Below are 17424 nucleotides of genomic sequence, written 5' to 3' on the forward strand. Positions count from 1 at the left end.
AGAGTAATGATTGAGAATAAAATGATTTACATGTTAACTGAAAAACAGAAAAATAATCGTTGGCTTCAGCCCCAGTTTGCATCTTCATGTGCCACAACACTAAAGCGACAATAAAGAATACCTCAATTGAGAATGGGGTTATGTATTTTGGGAGGTTTTACATTCTGACACAGCATTCATGGTCGAGCAAATAAACGGACTAAACAACATATTAAAATTTCAACGAGCAACTTTGAGGACTTTTTCCTCGTCAACATTTTCTGATGAGGTTGGGGTTGCATTGGGCAGTGTTGGACTCATAACTAGAGTATTTCTAAAATTGTATGGCAGTGAATGTAGTGTAGTTAATGTAGCCAACATGCTTACAGTGACAATGCTAACATGCTGGCGTTTAACAGGTATTTTATATTTACCCACAGTCACAATCTCATTTTAGTGTTTTAGCAAAATTAGCACAAAACTCAGCCAAGGAGAAGACGATTACTTTCGCGGGTATTTGGTCACAAGTTAAAAGGAGGTGATAACGGCGCTTGATGAAAAGTTAAGAGATCACTAAAGTCAGTGGGATTCATCCTCTGGGCACCATGAATGTCTATATTTCATGGCAAAGTATTTGAAGTAGTTCTAGCAGTCATTCTGTTCAAATGTTCTATATTAGTCACCGTTTCCAGCGTTACAGAACACACACACCCTTCTTCTCTTTCACCTTTGTTGAAGAACTGTTCATCCTGAGTAGCAGTGTAGTGTGAAGCTGTGCAAAAACGCAGTTATCAATCTGGAGGTGCACTTCAGCAAAAAAAAAAAATCATGAACTTAAGACAATCACTTTTTTTCCAATTTTTTTTATTATTTATTGGCCACCATTTTACGTTTTCCACATCAATTTGGATATGATGGAATGCTATATTAAGTTTTCCCCCACCGCTGTAGCTGTCAAACCATCACCTCGCTCTGCTCAAGCCTCCCCTCCCTGACACACACACACACACACACACACACACACACACACACACACACACACACACACACACACACACACACACACACACACACACACACACACACACACACACACACACACACACACACACACACACACACACACACACACACACACACACACGTTACAGTACAGGTGAGGGGTGGGGCTGTGCAATTGTTCCCTCCCACTTCAGATATAACAGACATTTCTCTTAAACCAACCCGACCAGTAAACTGTACCAATCTCTTGTCTTCTTTAGCAACCACAGTGAATCTCTGATTAGGCATGAATGCAGTGCGACCTATCAGAACTGGCTCCAAAAAAAACATCCCAAGTCTGAGAGTGTGTCCAAGGGTCAACTCTGCCCCAACAAGGCCAGCTGGCTACAGCTGGGCACAAATGGTACACCGTTAAAAATCAATGAGTCCTAAATAATAATAAAAAAAGAAAAACGCAAGAGTGAAAGCAATTAAATAAAACGGGATTTTCCCTAAACAAAGTGAACCTCTTCCTTTTAGAAAAAAAAACCCGCCAGTAGCCGCGCTGAAATATGGAGACTGAACCGAGAGAAATTATTTGTGAATGAAGAAATGAAAACAAAAAGAGTTCTCCTCACCGCAAGGAAGAAAATAATTGGTCTCAGCTACAGATGGGGTGGGTCCTTAGTGCTACACTGGACACGCTCTGTGGGGTTTCTCTTTAGTGAAGACATCGCAAAATAAAACACATCTATAGGATGGCCCCTTGTCCCCTGAGAGGTCAGGTCTCACCAACAATCACACAAAGCCTCTGGATTTCCATCAGAGGGAACAGAACATTGGCAGCCCCCCCCTTACCTAAAAATACAGGTTACAACAGGTTAGCTCAAACCCACACTGAACTATTTTTTTTTTTTTTTTTTTTTTTTTTTTTTTTTAAAGAGGGGAGCAAATTCAACAGAAAGAACCAAACCTTTTTGAAAACTGTATCTCAATGCCATTTTTACATTTGGTTTAAAATATACAAGGCAAACAGCTGATGTGGAGCTTTGTAGAGAAGGCATTGAGGTCTTCCATAGAGGTGTTGCGCTGTTCCACAGAGTCCCCCCCCCCCACCACCACCACCACCAAGGTGGGACAAGACGAGTCTGTCCAGAAGTTGCGAGGTTTGGAGATGTGGCTGGCAAAAAAAAAAAAAAAAAAAAAAAAAAAAAAGGCCCTGCCACGCCACTGATGGACTGACTGACCAACTGGCGGGCTGGCCAGCAGGCAGGCTGACTGACTGACTGACTGAGAGGCAGTTTAAGGGGAAGTATTAATGTTCACAGGACAGGGAAGGTCCACAAGGAAGTGAAGGTAGTGATGGTGACTGGTTGGAAGGGTTGGGGCGGGACTCGTCTCCTCTCTCTCTCTCTCTCACACCTCTGCCAGCTCTTACAACTCGTCATGTCCATCGTCGTCACCATCCAAGTCCGTGTCCTGTCCCTCCTCCACATCATCCAAGTCCTGGAGAGCAGAGGAGGAGATTAAGACTGAATCTCAAAATCCGTCAAGCATGCAGGTCTACTTAATGTGGGGGTTTGACAAAATAGTCGACTAGTCGTGTATCAAAACCACCAGTTTTCAAATTACTATCTGATGTTAGCTGGAAGTCTAGAAAGCCGACGAACTGACGTCAGCTAACCCCCGCAGTACTGCAGCCAGATAATGATTTGAATGGGTCTGTTATCTGCCTATATGGTGTCAGTAAGCTACATCGCATGGTTTCCTTTTTAGCGCAAGTAGAAGTGAAGGCACTTCATTCGTAGCGCTACATCGCCATCCTTTGTGTCCTCGCCACAACCGTCTGCAAATTATTGTCAACAAAGTAGAAGTGTAACACTTTGAGTAATAAAACCATTTGTTCATGAGAAGGTTGAGAACAATCAGCCTCTAAATCCTCACACTGCAGTTCCTCTTTCCATGCAGCAGCAGCTGCTGTCCTTGTTTTAGTCCCCGTCATCTCCAGTTTCCCCTCATTTACGGCTACCTCCTCAATATGAATATGTCCCCACTGGTTTTAGGTATCAGTACACGAACTAAACAAAGCTCTAGAAAAACACATTTGTCTGAAGTCGTTACGCGGTACAAACGAGCTCAGCATACAAAGTAGATTTGTGTCTGTGGTGTACTGCTTCTTTTATGTAGTTTACACAGAAAATTACTTGTGGATCCAAACTAGCTCGGGCAGCTTCTTTCATAAGCTTCTTCAGAGTGCGTGAATGAATCTCTCGGTGAAGATCTCACCTCTGCGTCCAGATCTTCATCGTCGTCTCCTGCAGGGGCGCCGCCCTCCTTACCGCCGCTCTCCAGGAACTTGGTGAAGCCTTCAAGTGTTCTCTCCCCGTTGTAATCGATCACCTATCGATCAGACGGCAAACATATTTCTGATAAATCTCATCTCCACCTCAGGAAAAAAATAAAATTAAAAAAAAAAAAAAAAAAAGTAGAGAAAATGCAGACATAAACGTGCTTTCAGGGGTGCTTTGAAGGCCGGTGCTGGCTGAGCGGAGAGGCTAATATTGTGGAGACATTTAGTGACACTCACTTTGCGCTCATCTCCTGCGGGGAAGAACTTAAGAGTGGGGAAGCTGTGGACTTTGACCGAGTCGATCTCATTGGCTGTGGAGTCCATCTTCGCCACGATGATGTCAGCGCTGTCCTTGTACTTCTCTCCCAGCTTGTCCCAGATAGGAGTCAGCTGTTTGCAGTGTCCACACCAAGGTGCATCTGGAATACCACAAGAAGAGTTAGTCGATTGGCATTTTTAGAAAACAATATGCAGTACAAGTGGATTAGCTTTAGCTCATTTACATATAGACCACTGAAGACGTTTGAATGCAATGTCGGGAGTTTTCTTTTCGTCCATTAAAACGAGCTCTGTTTATAACAATATAATTATAACAGGGAGTCTCGTCAGCTGTTGGGGAACACGGGCCTACTCCGCTGTGCGTTTGTTTTAACAGCCAGCGGTGGAAAATTCCTCCAAAAATAGTGCAAATTTGGATGTAGGTCGCAGTAAAAAAAACAACAACAATCCTACAGCTATATTTACCGAAATCTTTTCAACTTCAGTGTCTGGTTACAGATTAATTTGCGGAGAGTGGGCTGTGAGGGTGGGTGAGTCTCTAGTGTCAACTCTTGGTATTTGAAAATGGCTCGGTACCGGGAAAAGTGAGGAAAGGCAAGACTCGAGTTTCATAATCGGAAGCTTTGCCAAATTTCCCCACCTATGAGCGACCGAGCGTCGACTGCGAGAATAATAAAAGACGAGGCTCTTACAGAATTCAATAAAGACGTTCTTAGAAGAATGGAAGGCGATCTCCTCGAAGTTCTTGCCGACCAAAATCTTGACGGGGTTTTTGTCCCAGTCTTCGGGGATATCTTGACTCATGAGGTGGGGCTGTGGGAGAAGAATTAACTCTGCATTAATAACACACATCTGTAAACATACATGTGCTGCCATAACTGACCACTCCTCTCTACCTTGAGTTTGCCATCGATGAACAGTTTGCAGAAACCGATGATGGCGTCCGCTGTGATGGCGTCACTCTCGGGCTTGTACTTGGTCATCTCGTCCTCCAGGGTGATGAGGCGGATGGCGGGGCACTCCTCTTTCTTCAGGCCGAAGAACTCCAGGATGCGCTGGTTGTCGTCCACATCGCTGTCGATGAAAATGAACAGGATCTGGGACGGGGGGGGGGGAGAGACGGAGGTGGTCAGTAATGGATTCCGTCTTTGCGGATCGGTCAGAACATCCTGTCTAAGTCTTACTGACGTGCATTCTGTATACGCCACACAGAATGCTGCCGTGCTGTCAGGCGGTTCACCTACCTGGCCCTTGAATCCCTCTGCGGCTTTCTTAAACTGGTCCATTTTGTCCTGGAAGTCTGAAGCAGTTTTGGGCAGAAACATGAGAATGTGGGACTTGATTTCTCCTCCGAAGATTTTAGGTGCAGTCTGCAGACAACAGGAATATAGAAGTTTGTCATGTGGGGATAAGACTTCTAATTGTTATGGACAGTAGTGTGGAAAAAGAGATGTGAACGGTCATGACGTGGCCCGGGTCACTACCTGCTCCGTGAACTCGATAACCAGAGGCAGCTGGTTGGCCTTGACGAAAGCCAGGAGGTTTTCTTTGGTCAGTTCCCCATCAAAGGTATTGCGCCCTTCATCAAACTGGAATGGAAACATTTAGATTCACATATTATCCACCCACTTGTGAACACCAAACATAGATTTACCAGACAAACCATTTCGATATCCCCGTGGTAACCCCCCCCCCCCCCCCCCACTGACGAAAGAGCCAGAAGCCCAAATAGACTTTTATTAAGTGTTAAGAATGGCGGCGACACCGCTGTGCCAAGCAGCCCTTACTGGCATACAATAGGAAAAAGTCCATTTGGCCAGTGGCGTGCCGCCAGCCTTGCGGTCACTGACCGAGGCTGCGAAACTCGAGCCTCAAACCCTGTTGCAGTAAACAAGTGAAAGACCCCAGCTGTTTATTGAGACTAAGCCCCAGCTTTGGGAAGGGTTTGCCTAAATGTAGACAACAACCCCACATGTCAGTGGTGTTTGTATCAGGGTCGAGTTACCAACATGGATCAGAGGCCGGACAATGGCAGTGGGACGGCTGAGCCTTGGTCCACAAATGAAAAGAAGATCATCCAGAACTCAGAAGGACCGAGATGTAGAGAGTCTAATCTACATTACAGGCTGATCTACTGCAAACATGCGTCACAAACAACGACGCCCATCAAGAGGTAGCAGAACAAACGAGTGTTACGGCAGGACTTTTAAATAAATATATAAAATGACTAAAATCAATCCTGTTACAAGAGCACTTAGAGATGTGGTCATATTTAAGCGAATGCACCTCTGAGCATCGTGAGCACAAATGAGATTGATTTTTTTCCTTCTTCTTCTTAATGCTGAACTGCTTCCGAGTAGAGCGGTCATCGCAGTCTTAGGCTGTACTGTACGATGAGAGGATATTTACTGTTGTGAATTTGCTATGGCTTGATTTTGTCTTAATGGCGGACATTGCTGGAGCTTGACCCAATTTGACAAATCCATGCGCCGAATGAGATACTGTTCTGCTGATAAGCAAGCGAAATGATTCCTGCTCTATTTTGCCAGGGATAGCTGTAGTCCTCGGTTTAAAAAACAACAACAACAACAACAACAACAACAACAACAAAAAAAACTGCATCTTTCATTTTTATAAGCTACAACATGGGAAGAAGGAAAGATGTCTATTTGGGTGAGACAGATGCCATTCATTCAGCCTCTGCTCAGAGCCAATGAGGCTACTTAAAAAGACTCATCACCTAATACAGCGCTTCACAATTCATCACCATCAGCTCAATATGCTGAGGTCGAGCCACAGGCCCAAAAGGCAAGGCACGAGTGAACCGAAGCGCCTCAGGAAAGCCGAGATTAGCAATGGACAGCGGACACTGCGAGGTTGGCAGCATCACGTTACCGGAGCGTAGATCAAAAACACTGGGGGCGTCTCCAGCAGCTCGCCTGCGAACGCCTTCACATGGGACGGTGTGTTTCATAAGCCGAAGCAAGGCCACGAATGACCCATTTACAATACAATGTGACCAGAACTGGGGCAGTGGGTAAACACCCTCACAAGTCAACAGATTAGGAATTTGTAGCTCATGAAATGACGCGTCGCCACAGCGCGCTCGTATGTCTGAATGCACAATGTGTCACAATCTAAAAGAATTCTGACGGAACGGTGAAGAGATAAAAGTGAAGAACTTGAAGTCACCTTCTTGAAGAGGACCACGCTGTCCTTGGTCACCTCGAACTTGGAGAAAACGGCGTCGTCGCTGGTGATGGCGAAAGGAATGTCGTCTGTGGTCTCTGCTGCCTTTTCGTAGGCCTTAGCACCGGCAGAGTCGGCGTCCTACAGACACATAAGACACTTCCCTTAAGACAAAGCAGTGTGCAACTGATCTCCAAGGATTCAAAACTTGAAATGAAACCTGCACTATTCTCTTTTCCATGCTTTGAAACCAACAAAGCAGAACAAAATACATTTATATTTGGACCTCGAGAGATCAGAACAGTACCTTAAAGAATCCGATGACTGCCACTTCATTGTCAGCGATCAGAGACTCGGCCTCAGTGACTTCGACGAGATTGGCAACGGCCGGGCCAGTGCGCTTCTTCAGCCAGGCGACGATGTCGTCGGCCTGTCTGCCAGCTGCAACGCAACACAAAAACTCAAGCACTCGCACAAATGCCGAACGGCCAACGATTGACATGAAGCATAGGCGACGATGTGTCCTTTAAACCTCTGGTTCACAGCTCTTACTTCAAAACGGCGATACACAAACGACAGTGCTCATTCGTTTATGCCAACTTCCTGAGGCTGCAAAAACATGTCTGCCTTTGTTTTGGAGTAAGACTGTTGCAATTAAACTTGACTTAAGATAGACTTGACTGTCGGACTGAACCGGTGATGCAACATAGAAGCGATTTCACTTAGAAACACGTTGATGAAGCACACGGTCTTGGAGTGGTACCGTGAGGTTTTGCGGTATTCATTTCCACAAAATAAAGAAAACTTCCCAACAAATGGTTTAGTGGACCACAGTTGATCCGTACGGATCACCCCTCACGGTTCGGCACACATGCGAACCGCGGATTGATTTCCCAGTTTAACATCAACCATCAGTGTGAAATAAAGTTTTACTGACAATCGTTATCCGCCAATGTTCAGTCAAATATGTGATCAGGACATCATTTATGCTTCTCTAGTCGCAGATCTCTGACAGTGTTACATTGTGAACGAAGGTTCTGTTCAGTTACAGTGTGATGCGTTCAGGCTCTGTTCAGAGAAAATGAGTAATGGGCGAAGGTAAATTGGAACGTTACGATGTGTTCACATGTAATCCGTAAAATGTAGTTTTGGTGAGAAACTTGAATCAATCCAGTTTGAAGGTGATGTTTTCACAGCAACATAAATAGATATTAAAGATGAATTATGACCTGATTACACTAGCTCTAAGCAGCTTATAATACATCAAAAGATTTGTTTTAATCAACGAAAATACAATATTTTATTTCCTTATTTGAATGGTGTGTTTTTATGAAAAAAAACAAAAACATAAATGACTATAATATTTAGAATTTTTGATGGTTTACACCGACTTCAGAGCGGTTCAAACTATTTTTGGGACGGCGGCAAAAGAAATAAATAGTCTGGAGCTTTGTCGACTATTCCCAATCTACTCTTCCCCCTCCATTCCAAACTTAGCCTGGCCCCGGCCAGCAGGGAAGAGGCAACGTGAAGAACTGCACATCTCTCTGCTGGCTCGGAGTCAGCATGAGGGGAAGGTGCAGGGAAAGGCCCGACCCACATTCTGTCTCAGGCTCGCTGCTCAAACCCGATTGGCTAATTTACAGTTCATGCTGCTGTGCAGATCATATTACCTGGATGAAGAAAGTCAACGGATTTGTTGCCTTCAGTTTTAGAACGGATTCTTTGTGGCCTCTGTGAAGCCTCTCATAAGATTACATTATGGAATAATATTCCCTCACTTTCCTGTGACAGGAGTTACTCAGGATTACATCACCTTGTGAAGAAAAGCCCTTCCTTTCTATCGAGGTTACATTAAGTTGCACGATGGGAGAAAAGGAGACGGTATGACTTAATTCAAATACAGAGATATAAGATGTAATCGGGGAGAATAAGCTCATCATAAACATAAAACCTTAATATAACATTCAAGTATAGAAACACCACATCAACACTCGTCTGCAGTATATATACATTTCCCACCACTGCCTCTAAGTTTTAGGTAATACATCTCGTGCAAGAGAGTCTGTAAGAATAGAAATCACAGTAATGCTCACCAGAGTACTCTTTGGGTGACTCCTTCTCTCCGCCCTTAAAGAACTTGATGGTGGGGTATCCCCGGACGCCGTACTCCTGGGCCAGCTCGGTCTCCTCTGTGGCGTCCACCTTACCCAGGCGCACAGCCGAACCCTCGGCCTTCAGCGTGCCGGCGGCCTTGGCGAACTCTGGACCCAGGGCCTTGCAGTGACCGCACCATGGGGCATCTGTAGGAGTGTCAGAGGGGACATTTAGCAGGGCACAAAATGACACGAAATGTTTGCATTGTTGCTGAGAAGTAAACCTGATCTAGAGGGTTGATCATTTTTGGCACCAAAAAAAAAAACTCCATCAGGGAGAATTAAGTTCTGTCTTATAAATATTGTTGGAAAACAGGTTTATAAAAGAATAATGCAACATGGCAAATAAGGAGCAACAACAAGCTATTGTGGTCAAAAATGATCACCAGATGGAATGATCATCCATACAAAAACGTATAACTTGAAGACCCCGTCCTGCTTATGCAGAGCAGAATATAGTGGAGGAAATTATTAGTTGATGGAAATAATTACCAACTGTTCTAATAAATGACTACTTGTTCCCCAAACGTTTTTCTTTTTTTTTTAGCTAAGCTACTTCCATGTGAGGATTTGCTGCTTTTCTTCATTGTATTTAATTACAACTAAGATTTTGGACAGGTGGTCAGGAAAGAAAAAGTTATATTTATCTTTAACATTAATTGATGGTGAAAATAACTAAGTGGCAAGTTTACCGTATAACCCAGTTCATTACATCCCTAGCAAACGGGCTACTGCAATTGCTACCGTGCACTTCGTGAGCCACGGTGTCCAGTTACACGTGTAAAAGTCTGGACCGATAATCGCCCGATCATGAATGACACGTCACATGAAATGACCTGCATTGCATCATAACCTTTCTTGACAAACAATAAAACGTCATCGGTGCAATCCAGTGCACATGAATGCACAGATGAACTTTTGTTAAGTACACGTCAACCTAGCTCCACGTCCCACTCAGATCCCGCCCAGTTGAGGAATACGTGGGCAAAAAAAAAAAAAAAAGAAAAAAAAAAGGGGGAAGAGGGAAAAGCCTTCATCCCTCCCATCTTTGAGCTCATTGGTGAATCTCCCCCACGGCCATTTCTCTGACTGGCCCACTGATTAGTCACGTAAAATGTGGGCAAGTCAACAATCTTGACAAAAAAAAAAGTATAGCGATTTGTGGCCTGCAGGCTATGAAGAAGTGTCTCAATAAAACCTGCGCTGTGACACGCAGACTAAACGCTTCATTAGTGAACACAAGTCAAGAACCGCATGGAAGCGACAGTAAAGGAGCCGACCGGCCTGCACGAAACCTGTACAATATGAAACCACAGCAGACAATCGAAACCTACTACTTCACTGGTTCACACAACTCGTTAATGATTTCACTACAGCATTATTTAGGAGATAATGGACGCCCTGTAATAGGGTGCTGTTAGCTAACGTTATCAATGAATTCCTGCCGCTGTAGCCAAGTTAAAACAAGCATACAGCTCAACTGAAGTTGCAATATGTTTAACGTTAGTAGGAAAACAAGTACCGGGTTCCGTATCCTCATTAAAATCCGTTTAAAACGTTGAAGATACTCGGTGCTAGTTAGTCAGATTTACTGGAAAACAGTCCGACAAAAAGAGAAAACGCAGTCTGATATAAACAATGCATTCGTACCCAGTTTTAATCACGGGTGAAATAGCTGGTGTGGTAAACTAGATAAAGTAGATTCACGCAGTCATGCACAAATCACGCACGACACCAGTAAGTGAGCCACTAACAGCAGCGACTTGTCAAAGTGTCAAAGTTTGATGCTAACGTTAACCCAGTCTGGATATAGCCAGCTAGCTAGCCGGAGCACCGGTGAGCCTGCTACTAACGGCTAACGCTAGCTGGAGGGATTCCGTAGCGACGGTTACTTACAGAATTCAACCAGGATGTCAGGGTGAGCCTTCAGAGCCTCGTCGAAGTTACTTTTCTTCAGCACCAGGACATCTTCTTCCTCGCCGACCTCAGCTCTGCTGGCCACCGCCAGTGTGCAGATGAGCAGAAACTTCAGCATAGTTGCCCGTCGAGTGTTCTTCTTGACAAGAGAGACGAGAGAGAGAGAGAGAGAGCTGTGGACGACAGTCGGCTACGGTTTCAGCTGCGAGATTCGGGTCTTCCGTTGTAGTGTTTTGTCGTTCTTTAAGGTTGGGAGAGTAGCTGGTATTTTTGTGTCTACCGCTACTAACGTGGCATCGCACGCAGAAACCGGAGGGTGGTTAGCCGTGGTGCGCATGCGCATTTATCAGGCCGAAAGCAGTTCGTGTTGAATTGTGACTGGACCGCTGCGGACTGCACCTGGAAGTGAATGAGCGGCGCTCCCTGCTATCTGCTGGCATTACTACACATCAGCCATGAGCGATAACGCGCGAAGGGATCGAGGAAAAAACATGATTTTCAAGCACGTACACTATTTAAAACAGGCAATGTAGTCTATATTGAAGCACCGTTTTAATCATACTGTGGCTTACGTCATGCAATATTATTTATGTTTGTACACATGTGGGAAAAACTATATGTTCCATAAATAAAATAGGTAAACCACGTTGTAAGTAATTGATGCAACCATGGGGAGGGGAGCTGTTTGCAAAAGGGAGGACAGGCTAAAGTTTGAATGAATCACACAGTTTGTCACTTGATGTTTTTACAACTCTGCTTATACTCTAGTAAAAAAACAAATCACCTAAAAGGTGTTATTGATATTATCATGTCCTGGTGACATAGGACTGGTTCACCCAAATGACAAAAACATGTTTTGGTCAATCTCTGGTGATGTCAGATTTTTTCTTTTCTTTATTTTTTTCTTTTCAATATTCTATTTTGCTTGGGAAAGGTGACAATTAGGGATGTTGAGAGGAGAAGGGATGTGGTCAGTGTTTTGTTTAGAAGGGGGATGTTGAGTGACCCAACTCGTCTGTTACTCCACTTTATCTTGAAGTCAAGTAAGTCTGGTTTTTGGCGCTCTTATCTTCCCTCCTTCCTCCAAAGAGACAGAGTTTTCTAATTTATCTGAGCAGAGAGAAAAGATAAGACCTTCTCACAGACGTACAGGAGGGAGAGGATGCTTTGATAAGAGCACTCTGCACACCGAAGGTAGTCAAAGACTAGGAACAGAGGCTATGTTCAGAATGGAGTGAAACAAAGAGATACTGTCAGTGAACAGTAGGGGATGTATGACAGGATAGCATGAAGGCCCCGATTGTCACAGTAATTATATTGTTCCTTTTGTTTGTAAAGTATACAGTGTCAAAGTGTGGCTTTTATAAATCACACAGTAGAGACAAATTAAAAGATAATTATCTAAATAAGCAGCAGAGATATCTGACTTTTAGTCTCTGCATGGGTCAATCACCATGTTTACTGCTGACTTAGTGGAGGATATCCAACCAGCTGCTCAGTATTTAAGCATTTTAAGGGATAAACTGAGGTCAAGTTAGGATACAAAAAACGTAGAAGCTCATACTCACACCCTGTTAAATCCTGTAAGGCAGTCAGATTCATTCAAATAAAAAAAAAACCCTGACAGATGACAGAATGAGATAACTCAGGGACTCCTCCGGCATACAGCAGCAGCTCTCTGTTTTCTTTCATTTTAAAGCTGATGTTGTACTAAAGGTCCTACAAATTGATATTATATAAGGTATTATATAGTCAATATTTACATTGCATAAAACATTGTCTCCAGTATTTAGAAACTGGCTCCTGTTATCCTCACTAGATAAAGGTGGAGACTGACTGACCCTATTATTACTGCACCACAAGTTCCCTCCGAGATGATCTCTTTGTTAATGGAATTAACTGCATTTTTTTTAAACCATTAAACTCTGGTGTGTTCCAGCTGCAACACACCAGACAATATTTGGTCAGATTTCATGCAGACGGTGCTGCAAAGTGAGAATCAAAAGTTGGTTCAGTTTCCTGGCAACAAGCCATGGCAAATTAATATTCATCCTAAGCTCCCTTAACTCTCCATCTCCATATTTGGAGCTGCTATGAAATGGAATATGATATGGTTGCCACATAATTATATGATAAGTTGGAAGTTTGCCTACAGTCCTTGAACACAAGGTGCCCAGGAAATGACTGCAGTACTCTGTGGACTGGTGTTTACTCTTCTAGATTCTGTCCATATTGCACAGATGATAGCGGGTTTGGTGTGGACTAATGCAGTAATAGTGTATCTAAAACAAATACCGTAAATACTGCAGCACTTTAATATCTCAGTGACAGCTTCACATTTTCTCTCCAGCAAGGACAAAAAGACTAATGACATACAATGACAAAAAAATCACGCCTGGCACCCCTCAGTTCGACTAAGCGGCGCATAAATCATTTATATAATGATATAAAGTCGTTGATACAATGAAATGAATATAGTGGTTCATGTTCTATTTACTGCACATTCATTACAGTCCTCTGTTTGTATTCACTGTTTGATCTCCACACACCTCTTTGCAGCTGTACCTATCATGTTTCACAGTCTATGTGCGAGACGTGAAACAATTAACTCTGGTAAAGAGAGGCTATCTGTTTATTTTATCGAGGGGGTTTTTTTAAGTGCCAATATTGACACTTGACCTCTTTAACAGCAGTTCAGAAAATGTCATCTCCTTTTTATTATTTGTTCATCTTTTATGAAGCAGGCAGGTCAAACCCGATCAGTCTGCTGTGTATAATGATCCGGAATTAAGAAGATTAAAGAAAGAAAATACAAAATATGTCAGTATGAGGGTCAAAATTCCATAATCAGTTGTAGTATAAAGACCAACCTTAATGTGACCCGATGAAGGCCACAGGCCAAAACGTGTCACAATAAAGCTCTTTTAATAAGTGTTGATGGAAGTTTGCTTAATCAAGTCAGAGACCTGCAGATGTGCACTGAGTGGACCGAATATTGAGATCATCATATCCAGAATCCAGGAAATGAATGAAAAGTAGCAGGGACAGTACAAAAAATACACGTGAACATCCTGCATTCAGCAGAAACAAGCTATGAATACACCAAAAGTGTTATCGCCATTTAGGTTGTTTGCTCTGTGTTGGTCTCCATCAACTCCTGAGGGAAACATCTGGCTCTAATGCCGATAAATACTCCACAGCAGTATGTTCATCAGCCGGTTGCTAAGTGTGTTTGTCTGCCGCTTGGTGCCGAGTAGGTAGCGTACAGTGAGTTTTTCAGAGCTTTGTCACTGAAAACAGCCGGCAGAGGACGAGGCTTCAGAGAGCGGCAGCACTGAACCCAAACAGTAAAGCTGCAGACTGAAGAGCCAAAACAATGAGCTGAAAGACGTCGTAACTCTCCGTTGAGCTGAGGGGAACTGCAGAGTTTCACTAACAATTCATCATGTGATCAATCTAATATTAACATATTGTGTTGTGTGATTGTAGCCACTTTCAAGCAAAAATATAGTTTCACCAGCAAAATGTATTTAACGTATCAAAAGTAATGCAAAATTATCATTGGATTATTATTTTGTGATAAATTAATATGTAACCAGCATGTTAGCTGGTTGAGGTACAGTTACTTTTGTTTGATATAATACTGAATACAGCTCTGTTAGTTGATATATATATATATATTTATATATTTATATATTTATATATATATATATATATATATATATATATATATATATATATATATATATATATATATATATATATATATATATTGGTTTCAGACTGAACCACAGTTGTGGACTGACTGAGCTAAAAGCCATATGGCTGAAAAGGCAACATATTTCATAACGTATGTTTAGTAGATAAAATCTTATTCCACAAAGTAGCTAGTACCTGTTGGCATTTTAAAGATATTCTATGAATGAAGAACACGTCTCTGTGAGTTCAAAATATATTTTTTTTTTCCTGAATAACAGGATTCTGAGCTGCGCTGAACCAGAAGAACATAAAAAGCTCGCAAAGAGGAAATGTAATTGTTCATAAACGACTGCACCGGGAAGTTCCGTAATAAGCACGATGAATTCAAAGCAGGAGGACGCAACGAAAGACGAGGACACGCTGATCCATGTGCGCAGCGCTTCAGCTCGTGTTTTCACCGAAACGGATGACTTCAGGTCATCAAAGCTTAATGGGATTTTAATAAGGATGTTGGCAGAGACAGACGGAGAGGAGAGAGAGTGAAAAAAAAGTTCACCTCTAAATACATTTAGTTGAAAAATAAATAAATAAAAAAGGCCATGTGCAGTTGCCATGCCAACGCTACCAGTGCAGGCCCCTGGAGTCCTTGAGGCTATCGAAGGCAGGACATTCAATTACTGGGAACTCTGAATGCGACGCGAGTTCATAATAAACAATGCGGACGCTGATGTCATAACTGAAATGAACGTGTTCCATTCATAATGTGTAAGAGGATGCCACTGAAATGTATCTTTAAAAACACCCAAGAAATACATATGATAAACTATTATGTCATAAAATAAAACATTTGTGAACGTGTCTGACGGCACAAGTTTGTATTTTCAACAAGACAATTGGAATAACACACGAGGTTTACGTACATGCACTGTGCTGGAGAGCATCAGAGGTGTGCGTGTTCACAAATTAGACACACGGTTGATGAAAACGTTTTTCATGAGTGTAGTAGCCTTCTATAGGTGCTAAACGTGCTACACTAAATGTGCAGAGTCACCAAGTCATTACCAAAGACATCCGGCAGAGTCACATTATACAGAACTGATGAATATCTGTGAGCTTCTTCCGCTTTTTGCTCCAAGTTTGCTCAACGGTCATGACAACGTTAGATCCTCAGCTTTTAAACTGCAGTATGATAGAAAAACTACCATTTATTGTACCCCCCCCCCCCCCCCCCCCCCCCCCAACCTTAGAGGATCACCCACTCTAACCTCTGAGCCACAATCTCACATACGCTTCCTACAGAACAAGGTGCTTATAATAAAGTATTTTGCACATATTATATTATCCCCTTATAACGTTATTCAGGTCAATGCGCTGTTAAAAAAACGTTGGCCAATTACATATGAAGCAGACATGGAACAACATTATAATTAATTTGGCAGCAGCTTTTTGAATGGAAGTCAAAAATTGACCGTCCTTTAGTTCTGCTTTGGTCTCCACCAACTCCTGAAGGAGATATCTTGTTCTTTCGATGCTAAATGCTCCACAGACTCAAAATTTGAAATCCTGCATGGGGATGGGGTTCAGAATCTGATGTCAGGACACCCAGCAGCACTCTTCAGGCCTGTGTCCTTCCTAATCCAGCAGGTAATGCAAGCCAAGGCCCCAATGCCGCTCGTCCACAAGCTAGAGGCTGTAGATTCAGGATGTCAGATAACCTCAGGAGGTGGAGGAGCTGCAGCAAAAAGGGGACAGGTTTAAATCTGGGAAACATTTTTCTTGATGGGTACCTGAGAGACTCACAGACTCACAGGGACTGTTCTCTCACAGACCGGTCTGAGTGGCTACCGTTCGGTCTGTGAAACTCTCGTCGGCGCCCGAGTCCATGAGAGCGGGCAGGGTAATGGACTGACTCATTAGAGTGCCGTATAACAAAAACCTGGAGGGAGATGGGCAGCCCATTTGGCTAAGTAGTATACCACCCACTACTGCCAAGCCTCCTTTTTTTTTTTACTGGACCCAAGAGACAGGTGGAAAGAAAATGACCAGCCTGGACACAATGCAGACAGCTCCTAGTGTTCATCCGCTGCCGTCCTTTCTCTGGAGAAAGACAAGCAAGGCTGAGCTGCATTGGTTCAGGTTTTGGAAGAGACTTGGGAGACGAGGTAGTCGGGAGAGAGGAACTAAGGCAAGAAAGACGGTTGTCAACACGGATGGCTAGAGATATGAGTTCATCAAGGCCACTGGGCTCATCCCTAAACACCAACTCATCCTTAATGGTCTCAGTTAGGGCATTCTGAAAAACTGCCTTGAGGGCCTCCTACTTCCAGCCGCTCTCAGCCGCGGAACTCAATTGCCATTTTGGCGACACTGCGGGAGCCTTGACGGATAGCAAAAAGTCTTTTGGCAGGATTCTTACCGTGGACGGGATGATCAAAGTCCCCCCCCCCCCCCCCATCTCCTCCGTGAAGCTGGAATAGTTGAAGCCGCCAAAGCCCAGGAAAACGCAGCTCCTTTGAGGCATCTCATCAGGTAAAATATTTTTGCTCGTTCACTGGCATATGTATGGGGCTGTTGCTCAAATACCAGCGAACACTGAACCAAAAAAAAAAAAAGGAGGAGAGGGGCTGCTGGATGACTGCGAAGCCCCGGGGCAAGTTGGGAGCTCAGGCCTGAGAGTTGGCTCAGCAGGTTCAACAGGGTCTGTGACAACTCCCTTACCTGACTTAACAAGTCTTTCAACATTTGGCCGTGTAGTCAGAGCACGATGCCTTGATCAGCGACGGCTTGGTGGAGGCGTTCTAGAGGGGGAGATGTTGCATCTGCTGAGTTCACGTTTGTACGCAGATCTTACTTTTACATGGGGCTGCAGAACAG

At 43.5% G+C, this 17424-nt stretch overlaps 1 protein-coding gene across 1 annotated transcript; it reads right to left on the reverse strand.

Annotated features, from left to right (window-relative positions):
• Positions 1 to 826: 826 nt before the first annotated feature.
• Positions 827 to 11180, reverse strand: p4hb (prolyl 4-hydroxylase, beta polypeptide). The gene is made up of 11 exons (XM_068726782.1): positions 10831 to 11180; positions 8875 to 9081; positions 7086 to 7219; positions 6782 to 6919; positions 5074 to 5178; positions 4834 to 4959; positions 4486 to 4686; positions 4282 to 4402; positions 3548 to 3729; positions 3247 to 3360; positions 827 to 2466 (listed from the first exon to the last, which is right to left on the reverse strand). The coding sequence occupies exons 1-11, from the start codon at positions 10967 to 10969 to the stop codon at positions 2395 to 2397; spliced, it is 1539 nt and encodes a 512-aa protein (XP_068582883.1). The 5' UTR covers positions 10970 to 11180; the 3' UTR covers positions 827 to 2394.
• Positions 11181 to 17424: the final 6244 nt, after the last annotated feature.

This window comes from Cebidichthys violaceus, unplaced genomic scaffold, assembly GCF_023349555.1.
Source record: "Cebidichthys violaceus isolate CVI_PGR_0920_01 unplaced genomic scaffold, fCebVio1.0.p SCAF_4, whole genome shotgun sequence".
Lineage (NCBI taxonomy): Eukaryota > Metazoa > Chordata > Actinopteri > Perciformes > Stichaeidae > Cebidichthys > Cebidichthys violaceus.